This window comes from Crotalus tigris, unplaced genomic scaffold (genome assembly GCF_016545835.1).
Source record: "Crotalus tigris isolate CLP2741 ecotype Arizona unplaced genomic scaffold, ASM1654583v1 scf7180000017774.6281472, whole genome shotgun sequence".
Classification (NCBI taxonomy): Eukaryota; Metazoa; Chordata; class Lepidosauria; order Squamata; family Viperidae; genus Crotalus; species Crotalus tigris.
Genome location: NW_024096625.1, coordinates 1,964,621 through 1,982,483, shown reverse-complemented (window position 1 = coordinate 1,982,483; position 17,863 = coordinate 1,964,621). Strand labels below are relative to the sequence as shown.

At 36.2% G+C, this 17,863-nt stretch overlaps 2 protein-coding genes across 5 annotated transcripts in view; one reads left to right on the top strand and one right to left on the bottom strand.

Annotated features, from left to right (window-relative positions):
- WIPF3 (WAS/WASL interacting protein family member 3) overlaps positions 1-7,804 on the top strand; it is a 29,295-nt gene extending 21,491 nt beyond the window's left edge. For both annotated transcript variants that reach the window (XM_039341973.1, XM_039341974.1), the window contains 6 exons: positions 729-861; positions 1,867-1,998; positions 3,111-3,878; positions 4,161-4,271; positions 5,235-5,336; positions 7,348-7,804. In XM_039341973.1, the coding sequence (XP_039197907.1) occupies positions 729-861; positions 1,867-1,998; positions 3,111-3,878; positions 4,161-4,271; positions 5,235-5,336; positions 7,348-7,388 (1,287 nt within the window). In that variant the 3' untranslated portion in view covers positions 7,389-7,804. The remainder of the gene's footprint in view (positions 1-728; positions 862-1,866; positions 1,999-3,110; positions 3,879-4,160; positions 4,272-5,234; positions 5,337-7,347) is intronic.
- A 4,068-nt stretch (positions 7,805-11,872) lies between these two features.
- The window catches only part of SCRN1 (secernin 1), a 28,435-nt gene continuing 22,444 nt past the window's right edge, over positions 11,873-17,863 (bottom strand). For 2 of the 3 annotated variants that reach the window (XM_039341971.1, XM_039341970.1), the window contains exons 8-10: positions 15,315-15,495; positions 13,093-13,252; positions 11,873-12,826 (exon numbers count right to left, since the gene is read on the bottom strand). In XM_039341971.1, coding sequence (XP_039197905.1) covers positions 13,094-13,252; positions 15,315-15,495 — 340 coding nt within the window. In that variant the 3' untranslated portion in view covers positions 11,873-12,826; position 13,093. The remainder of the gene's footprint in view (positions 12,827-13,092; positions 13,253-15,314; positions 15,496-17,863) is intronic. The other variant, XM_039341972.1, reaches the window with a different exon arrangement.

Below are 17,863 nucleotides of genomic sequence, written 5' to 3'. Positions count from 1 at the left end.
GAATACTTTTATATTTCATCAAAAAATTTAAAATACAAACCAATCTTTCTCAACTTGGTGCTCTGCAGATTATAACTACAACAGTTCTAGAAGCTTCAATCCCAACACATTTGTACTACCATTGAATGCATTGATTCCTCCTTCCTTGTTTCTAATGTTCATAATCAAAAGAGCTGAAGACTGTTCATAAAATGCAAATTGACTTACATTATACTATGATATCAATTCCACCAATTATCCTGATTGCTTTGGAAACAACAAACTTTATTATTTGGGGGTGAAGTCCAACTCAAAGTTTAATTGTACCATTTTTATGTAGTGATTAAAGCATCCAACTAGAAACCAGAAGACCATGAGTTGTAGTCCCACATCAACATGAAATCAGCTGGGTAACTTTCAGCCAGTCTCTTCTTGGAGTCCTAGAAACAAGGCAATGGCAAGTCCCTTTCAAAAAAAGCTTCCTTGCCCAGTGATTAGAAATTAAAAAATGATTAAATGGGACAATTAATTTATTTGAAGGTTGCTGAAGAGAGATCTGTAAAATGGAAGTTTGATTATACCTGGATAGAATTCCCTAGTAAAGTGCTTCAGTATGGGAGAAAGAAAACAAATGCAAGATATCCCCTTGCCTGATCCTAATCGTGTTTTGTGGATATATATTCCATTGATTTCAGTAGCTTGAGAATTGCCCTCCTGATGTCTAGGATTTTGACCTGTTATTTTGACAGACAAACACAGAGCCACCCAAAGTGAAAAGGGAGGAATCCAAAAGTCGAAGTGCTTTGTTACATGAGATCCAAAGAGGAACTCGATTGAGAAGAGTAACCCAGATCAGTGATCGCAGTGCTCCGCAGATTGACAGTAAGTCTTCTGTTTATGGACATGCTCCAATGGCCGCTCAATCATTTTTATATTAAAAGCCTTTTCTTGCTTGGCAGAGACCTTTGTTTTTTCCTTGATTGCAAAACTGTTTCAATGACTCACTTTCATTTTTCTGATGAAAATTTCTTATATTGGCCCGATTATTTGAAGACTGCTAATAAATCTTATCAAGCTAACATTTTTCTTCAATATTCTGAACTTCTTATTAATTAGAAGAGTAATTTTCATGTCTTCCAATTTACCCCATATACTGTATTTTGGATCCATTCTTAAATCCATTCTTAATTCCTTCTCGTCCCATTTATGACTAATTCTTGCACTTTTCCTGTACAAGTGACACATTTTTTCAAGCCTTTCTTTTTTCAACCATTCTGAACACTTGTTAGTTATTCACTTATAGCTTTCACAAGGGAAGTAGACTGACAGTTTCCTATGTAAAAAAAATCAAAAAAATGTTTCCCCATTTAATTGAATTCCTTCCAGCCAAAATAAGTAAAGAAAATGATAGCAAGGAATGCCCAAGGTAAAATCTTTAAAATTAACAAGATAAAGAGGAAGCATTGGAAGAAAGAAACAAAAAAGGGAAACATTTTAGTCCTAGCATGTAATGTATTGGTTGAGGTTATAGAAAGTCGGTGGTAATACCTTCCTGTTTTAAAGAACAATGTATTTTTGTCTTAATATATGAAGCAGAAAGTCCTGCTCTTTATTATGTCACAGAGATTTCACATCATAAATAAGCCATAATAGAGTTTGTTCAGCTATATATTTAGCATTTAGTTATGTATTGAAAGCATGTAGTAATATTTTTGGCTTAGTGTTCTATTCTTGCTTATTGGCTGAATCCTGCCAGTTATAGTTAATTTGCTTAACCACACTGTATTGTATATACATAGCGATTAGCTTCTGCTCATTTTATGCCGAAAGAAAGATAGCAGAAAAACCAAAAGCTGAAAATAATACCCTTCTTCTCCTTCTTTGCAGTTGACAGAAGAAGGCCCAGCAAAGATGGAGGAAGCTCTGGAAACTGTAGCAGTGAAATACCTCAGGCATTAGGAAACCTTTTTGCAGAAGGCTTTCCTGTTCTGAGACCAGTGGGCCAAAGAGACTTAGCAGGTAAAAGAATCCAGTTTGCAATGGAGTCTCAAAAACAACAACAACAGACTATTACAAAATAGCACATGCTAATTTGTACTTTTGCATATAAAATTAATATTCAAAACAGAACTAAAGATTTGGAGCGCAAATAAGAGCTGATCTCTTTTAGCGTGTTACCTATACTTATAGAAACTTCATTTGGATCCTGTGAATTGCATAAAATAGAAAATCACTTTGCTATTTATTATCTGAGCACAAATTGGTTATTGCATTTATGTTTGCATTAACCACAAACATGCATATTCTGCACATTATTTGCAATATATTTTCTCTTATTTCATTATATTATTGTTTTTTGTCATCATTTCTGCCTTGTACAATAAATTAACTCACAAAACCTCAAGGCCTTTGAACAATGTAATTGTTTCAAAATCTAGTCAGTATAATCAAGCCAGTTAATAATCATGTTGCTATGATTCATGGTAGCTGTTATTCCTGGATAGTTTTCTATGACAGCCAAGGGTAATGCAACTTAAAATAATAATAGTGATCAGGACCTTATCTCGGTTTTATGAACATTGTTTGTCAGTCAGATAGAGAAATCAAGGTTAAACTATAAAATCAAGCAAGTAAGAAATATGAGAAAAACAGATTTCAGGCATAATAAGTTAATAAACTACAGTGCTGTGTGGAAGGACAGTTGTTCCTGAATCCACCAGAGTGTAACTGTTGCCTGGAAACATTCATCTCACTTCTGTATAGTGTAACTGAGATGTGCAGGAACAATCCGTCCTTTCTATGGAACTATTTTAGTTTGTTTTTCAGCTGGCAACAAAATCAAGCAAAATTTAGGTCCTTCAATTCTGTTTCCTGGAATAATAGAATTGCTGGATCTGTAATCTCTGAAAACAAATTGGCAGGATTGGAACTGCTAATTGATAGCAGGTTAACCAATTTAAGAACTTGAGTTAGAAAAAATCTTCATGTTTTCTTCATTTGAATCTAATAATCTAGATGAATTATTTGGATTTAGTTACAATTAGAATAATTTAGATTATTCAAAGGATGAATTGTTGAATGCAGTTTTCAAAATTAAAGATGATTTGTTTGCATTTGCTTCATTTTCTTAGTGAATAGAACTGGAAAGTCACCTACTGCCAAAACATCTCCCCCGAAGGTTCCAGTCCCACTCAACAATAATGGGAAGTCCAATGGCAACTTTCAAATCTCCCCAAGTGGCCCTAAGCAAGCAGATGAATCAGAAGCATCCAAGATCCAGAGCGCTATGCCAGCTCACCCCAGCATCCCTGTTCCTCCTGCTCCTACTTCAGTTCCATCTCCTCCTCCTCCTCCTCCTCCACCACCACCACCACCACCACCGCCATTATCATCTCCCTCCAGAAAACCATCACTTATCTTTCCTCCTCCTCCCCCTCTACCACCTCCTTTTTCTGAACATCCTAACAAGTTCCCTTCCCCAGACATTGCTGCTGCTGCTGCATCCTCTCAGAATAGAACTCCTAAAGGTCACCTCTCCCCGTTGAACATACCACCTCCTCCACCATTACCTTTGTCTCCATCATCCCCCTCTGGGCCTTCAGGCAAAATTAATGAATGTTCCAGCCCAAGCTCCTCCCAGCTCGATCTAAGACATAATTCTCCCCCCATGCCACCACCCCTACCTCCTCTCCCAGGACCTTCTATGTCTACTTTTTCTTCACCGAGAACATCAATGTTTTCACCAACATCACCAACCTGTAACAGTGATTCTGCTTCCCTGTTGCCTCCCAAAAACAAGTTGCAAAAGCTCCCCATTCCATCAATGCCTCTTCCCCCTTCCCTCCCAAGCACACAGCAAGCTCCTGCAATGCAGAAAAGGAGACAAGGAAGAGGTGGAGGTAACTACTTTCAGTGGCATCCCTACTGGATTACATCCTGTGGAATTAACTTGCAGTGGGTATGGATGACCTTTCTACATACACTTAGGAGCTGAAGCTGGTTGTACATTGTACAACCCAGAAATTGCTTTAGAATGTAACTATAATCTCTCTCCCCCCTCATATTCTGAGGATGTATAGGTTACACGTATATATGTTTTGTTTGAACCTTTTTGGAACAAGAATGGAATGAAAATATTTGATGCACTGTTTTCTTTTTTTATATATGTTTATTCTTCTTAGCAAAGTTGATGCCACCACCTGTTCCTCCTGCAAGGTCTCCCACAACTGAGCTCACAAGCAAATATCAACACACCCAAGTATCTCCATGGCCGCCAGCTACTCAGGACTCAGGTATTATGGATAACACTATATCATTTATTGTTGACAAGTATTGTATATACAGAAAATGTAGAACTTTTCTTATCACAAGGTTACAGTCTTAATAATCTTTTTAAAACTAGTGCCTGCTTAGGAATGGCAATGCAAACTGTTAAAGAAAGTCAGTATACACTCATCCCTTGTTTAGTGACTAAGTTGTTCCAACTACCAAGTTGTTAAGCAAAATGGTCTCTAAATGAACACATAGTGAGACAGAGAAAGATGCTACAAAGATCATTGGTTCCTACTGCCTGATTCAGTCAAATTTTTTTGTAGAGCTACGCCAGCATTATTCTTACTCTGACATGCATTGTCAGGCAAACAACCTTTAGTTGTAAAGGCAAACTTTGGTCAGAAAATGAAATGTTTAATTACTATTATATTTGTGAATGGTCAGGAGCTGAAATAGTTGCTAAGTGAGGAACAGATGCATTTGAGTATGTCAATTTGAACTTTTTGGGAGACAAATGGACATTTGTACAGTAATATTAAAGGCAGAGACATTAATAATTAGCAAAATAGGGAAAAAGTCCAGGATCAATTATTATAATTATTTATAAGAAAACACTGACAAACAATTTCAGTATTTTTGCTAAGAAAACTACTTGAATATTTTACTAGACTGATCTGTCATAGGATTTAAACTTTCAAAATGAAACAGTAAGATACAAAAGAGAGGATTGTGACAGAGTGCTGTAATTCTAATATATCTTCAGAATTGATGGAAATAGATGGGGCTAAACAAGGAGCTTTAAGCAAAGTATATGGAATTTAAAAATATGATGAAATGATGCATTTGAATTGAAAATATGCTGGATGGATTATTTTATTGTGCTTCTGCATAACATTCCATGATGATATATATGTAGTACATATTTGTTATTTTGCTTATTATAATTCAACATGATTTTTTTAAAAAAATTAAACTCTTTCTAGATGACTTTGAATCTAAATTTACTTTCCATTCCATGGAAGACTTTCCTCCTCCAGAGGAGTTCAAGCCTTGTAAGAAAATTTATCCTAGCCAAGAAGCAAGGAGTAAGTCAACATTTCTATCTCAGTGTGATATGAAATGATTTCCTAATAGGGGGTATTATTTATCTTGGCCATCTAGTTATGAGAGATTCTAGGCATTGAATAGTGTTGCCACTGTAGAGAAATGTCTACTGATTAAATAGCCCCATTTTCAAAAACATCACAGGAACCCCCATTGGTACCCATAATTTGTGTTTTATATAGTGTCCATGTGTCCCTGTGTCATAGCTTTTGTATAAATCATTAAGATTATACCATGGACCCCCTTATTCTCTCCCATCTTGAGAACAATCTCCAAGCCACTGAAATTTGTTTTTGTTGTTTTTGACAATTTAATTGCCTTCAAATACAGCACATCTCTAAGAATGATAGTCTCCATGCCTATTATCTATAAGCCTTGCCCAGCACTATTTATGTTTCATTGTCTCATCCACATGAGACATCAGTTGGCTGGGGAATTCTGGGAGTTGAAGTCCATATATCTTAAAGTTGCTCAGGCTGAGAGACATTATTTTAGATTGATTTCTTTACCTTGGATTCAAAACTGGTTTCAGTATATGGCATAGAGTGACCAAGGGATAGAAATCTGAGGACAGGTGATAGATGCACTCAGATAATGATAGACACAGCCAGTCACAAATAATCATTACCAGGAGGTGAATTATTATTAGAACAATTATATACATACATGTCATTTTATTATATTTTACATATGTGTATGTACATAATTACTCAGCCAGATTGATGTACTGGTTAGTAGATTAGAAACCAGAAGATTGTGATATTTAATTAAGTAAAAGCTAGCTGGGTGACCTTGGGCCAGTCATTTTCTCTTAAGGAGGCAACAGCAAACTACTTCTGAAAAATCTTGCCAAAAAAACTTGAGGGGATTTTCCAAGCAATCATTAGCAATCAACCTGACCAAGAAGGAAACATACATACATATATGTAATTGTTCTAATTAATACTATAATTGTTTTACTAACATATTCATTTAAAGGTGAAAACGTTGAATAATGTAAATGAACCTTTGTGTACCCAACTAATCTCAGCAAGAGTCTGCCACGATCCAAAGGCATTACTGCATGTAATGGTGCTAGAAACTGATAGCTTTTGAAACATGCTAGTTTTGATTTATTTTTTTCACTTCTTAAAATAGTATAAGCATTTTTAAAATAGTTTTCTAGAAATAAATATTTTAAGAAATGACAAGAGGAGGTGAAAAAACTTGTGGACTTTGCGGGATTATCAGTGTAAGTACAGTGGAGTCCATGGTGCCCTGTTGCCTTTCAACTACTACTGTAGGTTAGATGTTCTGAGTAAGCCATATCCTTTGTGCAGGTTGCTAATTTTGGTTGGGTAAAAAACATACAACCATTGATTGACATACAATCATTAATTTAGTAACTTCATTTAGAAGTTGCAACGGCACTAAAAAAATGACTTATGACTGTTTTTCACATGATCGTTGCAGCATCCGCATTATCATGTGATCAAAATTCGGGCTCTTAGCAATTGTATTTATGATCATATGATTGCTGTTTGTAACCTTCCCAGCCCTCTTCCAACAAGCAAAGTCAATGAGGGAAGCTGCATTTACTTAATGACTGCATTCACTTAACAATTAGGGTGATTTGCTTAATAACAGAGGCAAAAACAGTTGTAAAATGGGGCTAAATTCACTTAACCGCCTTGCTTAGTAATGGAAATTTTGGGCTCAGTTATGGTTGTACGTCAAGGATTACTGCTATCTTAAGTCCCATGTCAAATAAGCATCTCTTAATTCTCTAAATATATTAAGTTGCTGTGATTTTAGAATCGTGTGTACAAACTACAGATATGTGTCTACACATGTATCTTGCTGGATTCAAAGGTATGAGAGTTTTCAACTGACATATGTGGTTTATAAAATTGGCTTGATGGCTCTCTCAGATTTATAGCTTCAACCTCTTGATAATTGAAGAAAGAAATTGATAATTATAGTGTCATGGAAAATACCTTTTTCTTTTTACAGATAAAGCAAGCAATCCCCCTTTACGAACACAAGCGAGATGAGAAAATCAACGATTCAGGGTTATTCCAAAAAATCAGGAGTTCAACAATTGCAGTGTAAAATGTAGGGCATATTTTTGTTAGTGTTGTGATATGTTCAGGCAGATATGGCACTTAAAAGACTGCTGGATGTAGATGGGCCAGGATGAGAGTGCATGTTCAGTTATAAAAAGTTGCAGAATAATGTATTTTTATTTAAATTTTTTTAAAGCTGGCCTGAATTTTATTTTTAAATGCTATGGAATATTGTAATTTACATAGCTTTTCATTCTTATATGGTATATTTTGGTAAAGTGAAATTGTTTGCCTGTACTGTACACAGTTCGGTTGCCGATGGAGTTTCTGTTGTAATTAATTCAAGATTTCCAAATTTGATTTACTGTATTTACATGATATAATATATAAATTCCTGGCAAGTATTTTCTTTTGTTTCCTTTTTCAGTAGTACAGATGTATAGATACCCAAAAGAATGTCACATACAGACACAAATGAGCATGAAAAATGCAAACAAACATTTTCCATTAGCTTCTTCTAAAACCCATCAGCCTAAAGACAGAAAATGTTACACATAGTCCTCAACTTGGAGCCACAATAGGGATTGGAAAAATGTCATTAAGCAGTCAGGTTGTTAAGTGAGGCATCATATGACTATAATCAATTTTATAACCTTTTTTTGCCACATCATTAAGCAAATCACTTGCAATCCTTGAGCAAAATATCACGTGACTATGACCTGGAACTTTCTTCTGGTTTCCCCATTGACTTTGGTGTCAGAAGCTTCTTGGGATTGTAATAAATGATATGACCACAAGTTATTGCAACAGTTGTAAATGTGACACTATTGCCAACTGCCCATATCACAACCACATGACGATGGGGGCACTGCACAGTCACATGACCATGGGGCACTGCATGATCATAAGTGCAAGGACTGTTTTTTTCAGCGCCATTCTAATATTCAATGGTGGCTAGACATTAAGTGAGAACTAGTTGTATTAACAAGCCCTCTATCATGATTCCGACAGAGACAAATTAAAGCAGAACTCTGAGGCTTGGAAAAGGTCCACTAAGGCTGTAGCTCCTTCCTGCGGTACCAGTTTCCCAGGTTGGATCAACCTGTCAGTGAAGCCTCCTCGATGGCTGGAGCACCAGCCTGCGCTCCGACAGCCTGAGTCCTGTTGCCGCCAGCAAAGATGTCATTTTCAAAGTTAACGCCCTCTGGGTGGTCCTATGAAGGCTGGCCCATTTTATGCCTCTACCCATCAGAAGCATTAAAATTGATAGTGCATAAAAACAGAAAAAGATCTAAAATACAAGATCTGCTGTGAATATTTTAACTATAAAAGGCAAGATCCTATATCCCAGGCCATCTTGTTTTTGAATACAAGGCCAAAACATCCCTGCACCACTAGTTGCCTCTACAGAGCAGAGTGGAAAGATTTTTCCCTTCTCTCACTCTGCTTTTGTTGCTGAATCCAACAGAGGCATCTTTCCTGTGAATTAGGTATGAACACACAGCCTACCAGTGGAATGAAAACTTAAACTGGAACATGAAGTAAAGGAATATATCTTGTTAGGAAGCATCTGAACTCTTAACTAGCTACTATATATGTGGGTCCTAAATAACATACTGTATATACTTACATACAACTGGAAAAGGAGTGAGAAGGAACATTTAAGAACCAAACTAATGGCGATCTGGCAAATATATTTTCATGTCTACTTTACTCTTACAGGTAGAACCATAGGACTGTAGTAGCTGTTTCAGCTAGTTTTGTGTGTATATTTTCAGCAGTGGCTCTTCGGGTCCTTAATGTGAGAGCAACTAGAAACTATCTTCACAAAATTGGATAACAACTGTTAATTTTGCTTTTGCAATAAGCTGCAAGATTCTTGAGTTCTAGAATTTATTATCAGAATAAAGAAGGGCAAGAAATTAGAATTTGTCTGCTAAAAGAAAAATGAAAAGATAAGTCAGATCTTATATTTAAAAACAAGATACAGATATGTAGTGTCTAGTCAATGATAGCTCAATTAGAAATGACATATATAGTAGCCATCTTTTTTTTGCACCAAGACCTTTGATTGAGAATTACTGAAACATTTTTGTTTCGGATTGTGATTGTTACCGATTGTGATGACAAAGAGATTATTTTAATGTTAAATTTAATTACTGCGGCTAGGTTGTTAATAGGGCAATATTGGAAGAAGGAATCTTTGCCTACTTTGCAAGAATGGTTTTTTAAAGTTTCTTACTTAGCGGAAATGACAAAAATTTCGGCTTTCTTGAAAGATCAATCGCAAGAGAAGTATCTCTTGGTGTGGAAAAGATGGATAAATTTTATACAATATAAGTATGATATAAGAAAATATTATCTAGCTTTCGAATAATTTATATTTAAAGTTTAAGATATTATCTAGAAGTGTAATTATTATTATTCTTTGTTTTTTTATCTTTCCTTTTTTTTTCCTCTTTCTGTTTTTTATATATAATGGAGTTAAAGTATCTTACAATTTGTTTATTGAGTCTAATTATATTTGCTTAAGGTTTATTTGGGCTTAAAACTTTTTTTCTTTTAAGTTCTAGTTAAGCCTGTATTCAGCCCTGGGAAGAATGGGGGAGGGTTTTGGGGTGGGTTGGGAGGGATTGGGGAAGGGGTTTTTATTGTAAAATCTTAAAAAAATTTAATAAAAAAAAAGAGAATTACTGAAACATTTTAAAAAAAACCAGACTGTATCCTAAATTAATTTTAAATTGAGTGGAAGAGAGATGAAATAAATAAGCTTATGACTATGACATAATATAACGTGACTCAGTAACTTCTAGAAAATAACTAATTTTACATTTTTTCCACATTTTTATTCCTTACTGGAAAAAAAGAACATCTCTAATACATTTCAGAAAATAATATTAAAGTATTCAATTCCCAAAAATTCTTTATGCAGAAATAATTTATTAATTTGGTCAATCGTAAATGTCTTTATATATATATATATATATATATATATATATATATATATATATATATATATATATATATATATATATATCCCAAGTGACATCAAACGCCAGATTGCAACCTCCTACAAGAAATAACTAAAAATATACTAATTTTGCTTCAATCAAGTATTTTACATTCCAACAAATCTTCAGGGAGAGAGCTTGGCCCAATTTTGTAGAATATCTGGAACATTTGGAGTTTTTCAAAAAATGTCCACAAATCAGAGTGTATTTATATTATGGATTTTCCCTTTTCCTCAAAATTTGAGCTGTCTTTTGATGCCATTATTCTTTGAAATTGGACTTTTAAGCCCTAAAATAGTAACTATTTGCTGTCCATATAAGATAAATTGCTTTATCTTAAGGAAAATCTGTAGAATTCCATAATGACAAGATGCATTGGAAGAACTAGAAAAAAGTCTGGCCCTTGAAAATTAATTCCTTGTGCCAGTGGAAAAATACTTTCCTTAGTTTCCTGTATGATTTTTAAAACTATTATTTACCTCATGAATCTGTGTCATTCCTGACATCTGTTTTATGAGTGTCCCACATTAAGAACACTATAAACAGCATTTGTGACCTGAGCACAATAGTTTAGTTGGAAGTTGATAATTTGAAATGTCTATAACATCAGAATCCTGATGTTTTGAATTATATGATTAGTACCATAGTTTTGAGATTAGACTCTGATTGCCTGTCATTGCCCGATGGCTTCACCAGCACATCACTTTCTTACATACATCCGTGTTTTCATTAAGAAGTCAATGGTAGGAAGAATGACTTGCTGATGACCAAGATAAACCTGATTATTTAAGAATGTCCATTATTTAATAATGGATGCATGGACAATAAGCAAATTAAATAAGGATAATGGATTCAGGATACAAAAACCTGGAGTAAAATAACACTTGCAATCACTTTAAGAAAGCAACTCTAATTTTATAGTATTGGCGAACATGAGCATTTGGGGATGTGGGGGGAAATATGCATCATAACCCAAAAAGTAAGTGTCAGACAATGAGATGCAAGCACATGAGTTAGTTATGCCATTACCACAGATGCCATTTTAACTCAATCTTGATTTGCTGCAAATACTTATATCTATGAATCTGTCTAATTTTCTCATAAAACAAATATGTTGATCTCATTAACTAACTGAACCCTGTCAATCAGTGTGCAAATTTAACCTTGCTTATTTGAGACTATCTTAATATACATAATTATATAACAATGATAATCATTGTTGACTGGATTAGATCCTGTCCTACTATTTAAGTAGCTATAAATGACTGCTGCTATTTGGCAAAGTAGTAACAAATTTACTAGCTGCCTAAAGCAAAGATGATAGATCAGTGGTGGCGAACCTATGGCACTAGTGCCAGAGGCGGCACTTGGAGCCCTCTCTGTAGGCACGCACACTGTCGCCCCAGCCCCACCTCCCCCCACAGCCCACTCCTCACCAGCAGCCCCCCTGGAGGAGAGTCACCCCCGGGTGTGGCCCATACGGAGCAGTGCAGCCAAGCACATGGCAGCTGGGCAGCACATGATGCTAGGGGGCACGGGCAGAGGGTGTGGCTACCGTGGCACTGCAGGGCTACCTGGGCGATCTGTAGCAGGCCGTGGATGGCCCTGAAGGCAGGCGGGGTGAGGGCAGAGCAGGGCGGGGAAGGCGGGTGCAGCAGGGCTGGGCCGGGGGTGGGGCAGTTTTTGGGCACTCGGTCTCTAAAAGGCTCGCCATCACTGTGATAGATGATATCCTTGCATTCTACCTCACCTTCCCAACAACTTTCCAATAATATTGGGAACATTCTAAACCAAACTTTTGGAAAAATGTTTCAAATGCAGCACAATGAAATATAAAATAATGTGAAATAGAGAACTTGGTGGTCTATTTCTCTAAGGTTTGTGTAAATTGATTTCATTCTCATTCAAATTAGCATCAGTGAGAAGGTATTCCATTGCTGAAAGTTATGCCCTTTATAATGGAATTTTCTTTTTTAATGTTTTCACTTTTTCCTTTCAAAAATATCATTTAGATTTTAGAAGTTATAAAGTGGACCATCTTTCCTTTGAAAGTGGATCAATATTTTGAAGGGGATTTCTCAAAAGATTCTGCTTAATTTGAAAACGACATTGAGACCTCTATGGTCTTTCCTAAAATTATTTATTTCTAAAGTTTTGTTGCTAAAATAAAACAAAAATTCCAAAATGACACTGGCCAGCATGCATCTACTAACTGAATCAGTCAGCAAAATCTCTTTTAACAATATGCACAAGACAACACACAATGAAAGAGGATGTTAACTGGATAGAGCTACTGAGGAAAGTTTCTCTAGAAAGACGAATACTTGCTCCCAAATTCGGCAATATGGTGAGATTATCTTTCAAGGCTTGAAGAGTTCTATGTTCCTGTGCAAAGGTTAACAGTGTCTATGGGCACTGAAATGAAAAAAATAAAAATATAGCCTTAGTTTACAAATTACAAATGCCATGCCAAAATGCAGCAGAAATATGTACATATAGCAAAATAACCACAATGTATTGAAGGTTGGCTTCTTATTCTTATATGTGCCAAAAATTGCTTTGAAGTGAACACAGATTCAGGAGAATGTGAACAAGAATGTGAACATCTAAGTTAACTTTTTTACTTTTAAAAGAACATTTGCTGAAATAGGAATGTGGGGAAAAACATGAATATGACTCACTTCATTTGAAGAATTTAATTTCTGTATCTACACAGTCATAAAAAAGGTCTTCTATTTCCGAAGAATCAAGAATTTCAGAGCTAGAGAGTATGCCTTCCATTGCTTCCAACCCCTGTTTTTCAAGGTTTAACATTATTCTCCTTAATGTATGACCTTTTTCCTAAGGAATGCAAAGGCCAATAGGAAATTCTGATTAAAAGGATTTAACCTGTTATCTTGTACAAATGTTTACAAATGCATCAATGTAAAAAATTCTCAGGAAAGTAAAAAGGACTGAAATTTCTGTGCATTAGCCATACATATAATAAAACGTAATAACAAATTATAATCCAGACTTTCCTAACTTGCTTCTGCAACATTCAGAATTATTAAAAAGTGTTAAGAACTTCAACTCCTAGAATTCTGTGTCAAAATTCTGAAAGTTGCTAACTAAGCACATTTGGAAGATGACAAATTGGAGAAGATTGGAACATACAGCAAGAAATATACTTCAATCAGAATACAGCTGGAAGGGACCTTGGAGGTCTTCTAGTCCAACCCCTTGCTCTAGCAGGAGGCTCTATACCATTTCAGACAAGTGGCTGTCCAGTATTTTCTTAAGAACCTCCAGTGATGAAGCACCCACAATGTCTGAAGGCAAGCTGTTCCACTGATTAATTGTTCTCACTATTAAGAAGTTTCTCCTTAATTCCAAGTTGCTTCTCTCGATTAGTTTCCGTCCATTGTTTCCTGTCTTGCCTTCTGGTGCTTTGGAGAATAAGTTGACCCCATCATCTTTGTGGCAACCCCTCAAAGATTGGAATACTGCTATCACGTCACCATTTCTTCTTTTCTAGACTATCCATACTCAATTCCTGCAACTGTTCTTATTTTAAGCTCCAGGTCTTTAATTATCTTAGTCGCTTTTCTCTGAACTTTTGTAAAATCTCAACATCTTTTTTGTAACGTGGTGACCAAAACTGGATGCAGTATTCCAGCTGTGGTGTTATTAAGGATTTATAAAGCAAAATCATACCTAACATGATTTTGATTCTATGCCTCTATTTATACACCCAAGGATTGTATTAGCTTTTTTGGCTGCTGTTGCACCCTGCTGGCTCATATTTAATTAATTACAAAAACACTTTCCTATGATGGGAGTTCCCCTAGAAATTTTTTTCCAGTTATTTCTCTAAATTTTTTCACTACAATTAGGATAGAAAAAAGCAAGCATCTTGCTTTGAAAAACTTCCAAATTCCTCTTACCATTAGCATGAATTGTCCTTTAATTGATAATACTTCTAATTATAAAAGGAAAAATTTAGTGGCATCTTCGGGAGAACAATTATAGTATTAACTTTTTTGACAAAACCGCTATTCACTCACTCATTCAGTTTCTTATAGCTGCTCATGGGCTATAGTACACATGTTCCTTTAAAAAAAAAGTAGCTGAAGATACAACTGTTAAGTATTTTAAATATAAATAGAGACATAAAAAAAGATTTGCTTACTGATGGTAATTGGGACTGGGATATCTGTAAGACATAATGCCACATCACTGTGCCAACTTACAACAGCAGTTTCAGCAGCCTCAGTTGCCATCATTAAGTAACATGTAGTCTCAGCATCCCATGAGCACAGAAATGCCCACTTCCTTGTTGGCTTTGTTTGTCAGAAGTTGGCAATGAAAATTGCAAATATTGATCACGTGCTTGCAGGGTACTGCACTATTGTAACAGTGAGCCAGTTGCCAAGGATTCGAATTGTGATCATGTGACTGTGGGGATGCTGCAGCAGCTGCCACTACGAGAACCTATTGTAAATATCCTTGTTCAGCACTATTGTACTATCACTAAACAAGTAGATATTAAGTGAGGACTATCTGCAGTGCTACATTGGGTATGCATGCTGGAAAAAAGCAGTTGAAGATAATGTTAAGTAATTCACCTAACTGTATAAAGATACAGTAATTATAGCAGATAACATTCAGGTTTTAACTATGTGTTACTTTTCTCCCATTACACCGTATGTCTCTTTCTGATTATAAAAACATCAACATATATAATATAAAATTAAGCTATCCTATAAATATGCAAAAGAGCAATCAGCAATAAAGGGAGCACAACCTTAATGTATTTTCTACAAGTATAAAAGAACTGCTTTTAAAATGCAAACCTGGAGTACTGAATAATTCAGTCTATCAGTTTAATAACAATATTCTAAAATCCAATTGGAAGCCTTACCTCATCACTGTCTAAGACTAATCGGGCCTGCTGTTGTGCCTTGTATAGTTCGTGTCTGCGATCAGGTTTCTCCTGAAACCGAGGAATTTTTTTCACAGGATCTTCACTACCAAAAATGGGTGATTGAACTTTAGGTACTATTTTCACACCATCCACAAAGATAAAAGGTTTAAATATGGACCTAAAAAAAAGGTTACATGAATGACCAACTAAGTAATTATAGTTACAGATTACATTGTCACCTAGCAGTTTATTTTCATACAAAGAAAAACAACCTGCCCAAAATCTGAACATACCGATTACATTAAAGAATAGGGTAAATATATGCAACACTTTCAACAAACTGTATTTACTTTTGCTAATAATTATATTAAAACTCAAATAATCATGTTAGGGCATTTTTACTGCCACTGATCAATCTTCTAATTGGGCTGCTTTATCGCACCGTTCTGATCAAATTAATAGCCACTTTATGCCACATAAAATATCCCTTCAAGTATATAGGCTTTTATCATTGCAGTTTTCTGTATGGAGCTGTTCGTATCAACTGGAATAGACACTGTGTTGCTTTTAGGAATTGTCTGCAGTGCCCTTTTGCTGCTTCTGATCCTTCTTATCTCGGAACATCCTGTGATTAGAACTAGGTAATATCAGGAATTCACAAAGCTTTTTGTTCAAATTTTATTGCATCTAAAAATACATTTAATATCATTTCCAGTTAAAATAATTTTTTGATGTCTTAAATACAAAATGTTTGCAGGTAATGGACAAACTACAATGCTGGAGCCACAATGATATTCCTTGATGCATTACAAAGGTTAAAGGTTTCCCCTGTCATGACTAGTTCAAGGGGCTGGTGCTCATCTCTGATTCTCAGCTGAAGGAACCTGCATTGTCTAAGACAGAGCTTTTCAACTTTTTCACCCATTGTACCACTTTTAGGATATAGCAACATTCGAGTACCACCAGTCGCTTAGCAAGGTATCAAAAACTTGATGGCCACCCCCCCAAAAAAGGAAAAAAGTGATAAAGTACAGGTAGTCCTCGACTTACAACAGTTCTTTTAGTGACTGTTCGAAGTTACAATGGCACTGAAAAAAGTGCCCCTCAAGCCACAGCCCAGCAAGACATCTGCCTGCCTGCCTGGCCGCGCTCTTCCTCCTGTCCGAGGTTTTCATTGTTGTGAGCATTTCTGCTGAGAATTGGCAGCGGGGCTGGGGTGGGGGGAGTGTTTGGTTTTTATTCCCCCATCCGCTGGGTGGTTGCAGCAGGTTTTGGTCACTTCACATGGGACCCTGGGACACTGACCGTCATAAATATGACCCTGGGACACTGACCGTCATAAATATGAATCAGTTGCCAAGCATCTGAATGTAAATCACAAGACCCTGGAGATGCTGCAACATTCCAGCTGATCAGTGCTTCTTCTGGGCTCCGCAGAAGCACCAAGATCAGTACTGCTTTCCTGCTGATTGGTGCTTCTTCAGGGCTCAGCAGAAGCACCAGGCTCAGCGCCGAGCTCCAGCTGGAGCCTGGCACTGATCCTGGTGCTTCCACTGAGCCCTGACAGCCCTGCAGCTCCAGCCGTCTCTCGCTCAGGCTTGTGCGGTGCTGCCACCGGTTCAGCTCATTCCCCTCCCCCGCTACCACTTTTCTAGGATAGTCACATACCACCTGCCAGGTGCCAATGCACCACAGGTGGTACTCGTACCACAGGTTGAAAAGCCCTGTCTAAGAGACGCTTCTGTCATCATGTGGCCAGCATGAAGTATGAAACGCAGTAACTTTCCCACTGAAGCAGTGCCTATTTATCTATTTGTGTTTGCCTGCTTTCGTAACGCTAAATTACACCTAAACAAAAAGAGTTGTTACCAAAAAAAAAAAACAATATTAATACAGCTCCAATGAAAACTTACCAATATACTGAAAAAGTTACGTCAATTAAAGCTTATTCCCTCCGACCTGTTTCATTAATTTTAAACATTCATAAAACAATTATAGTTTTATATATTTCATTATAAATAGCAGAATATCCAAAGTTATAAGTGCTTTGGTACAGGATAACTATTTACACCATCTATTTTAAAAGGTTTAGACCTTTTTAAAGAATGAGATCTTTTCTTCAGCTTAACATAGTCACTGCTGAATCCCAGAAGGATGCATACAGATAGTCCTTGACTTACAACAGTTCATTTAGTGACATTCAAAGTTACAATGAAAAAAGTGACTTATGACTGTTTTTCACAGTTAACGACTTTTGCAGCATCCCCGTAATCATGTGATTAAAATTTAGATGTGTGGCAACTGATTCATATTTAGGACTGTTGCTGTGTCCCCAGGTGATCACCTTTTGCGACCTTCTGACAAGCAAAGTCTATGGAGAAGCCAGATTCACTTAACAACTGTGTTAGTAATTTATCAACTGCAGTGATTCACTTAACAATTGAGGCAAGAAAGATCATAAAATGGGGCAAAACTCATTTAACATATGTCTCACTTAACAACAGAAATATTTGGCTCACTTGTGGGCATAAGTTGAGGATTACCTG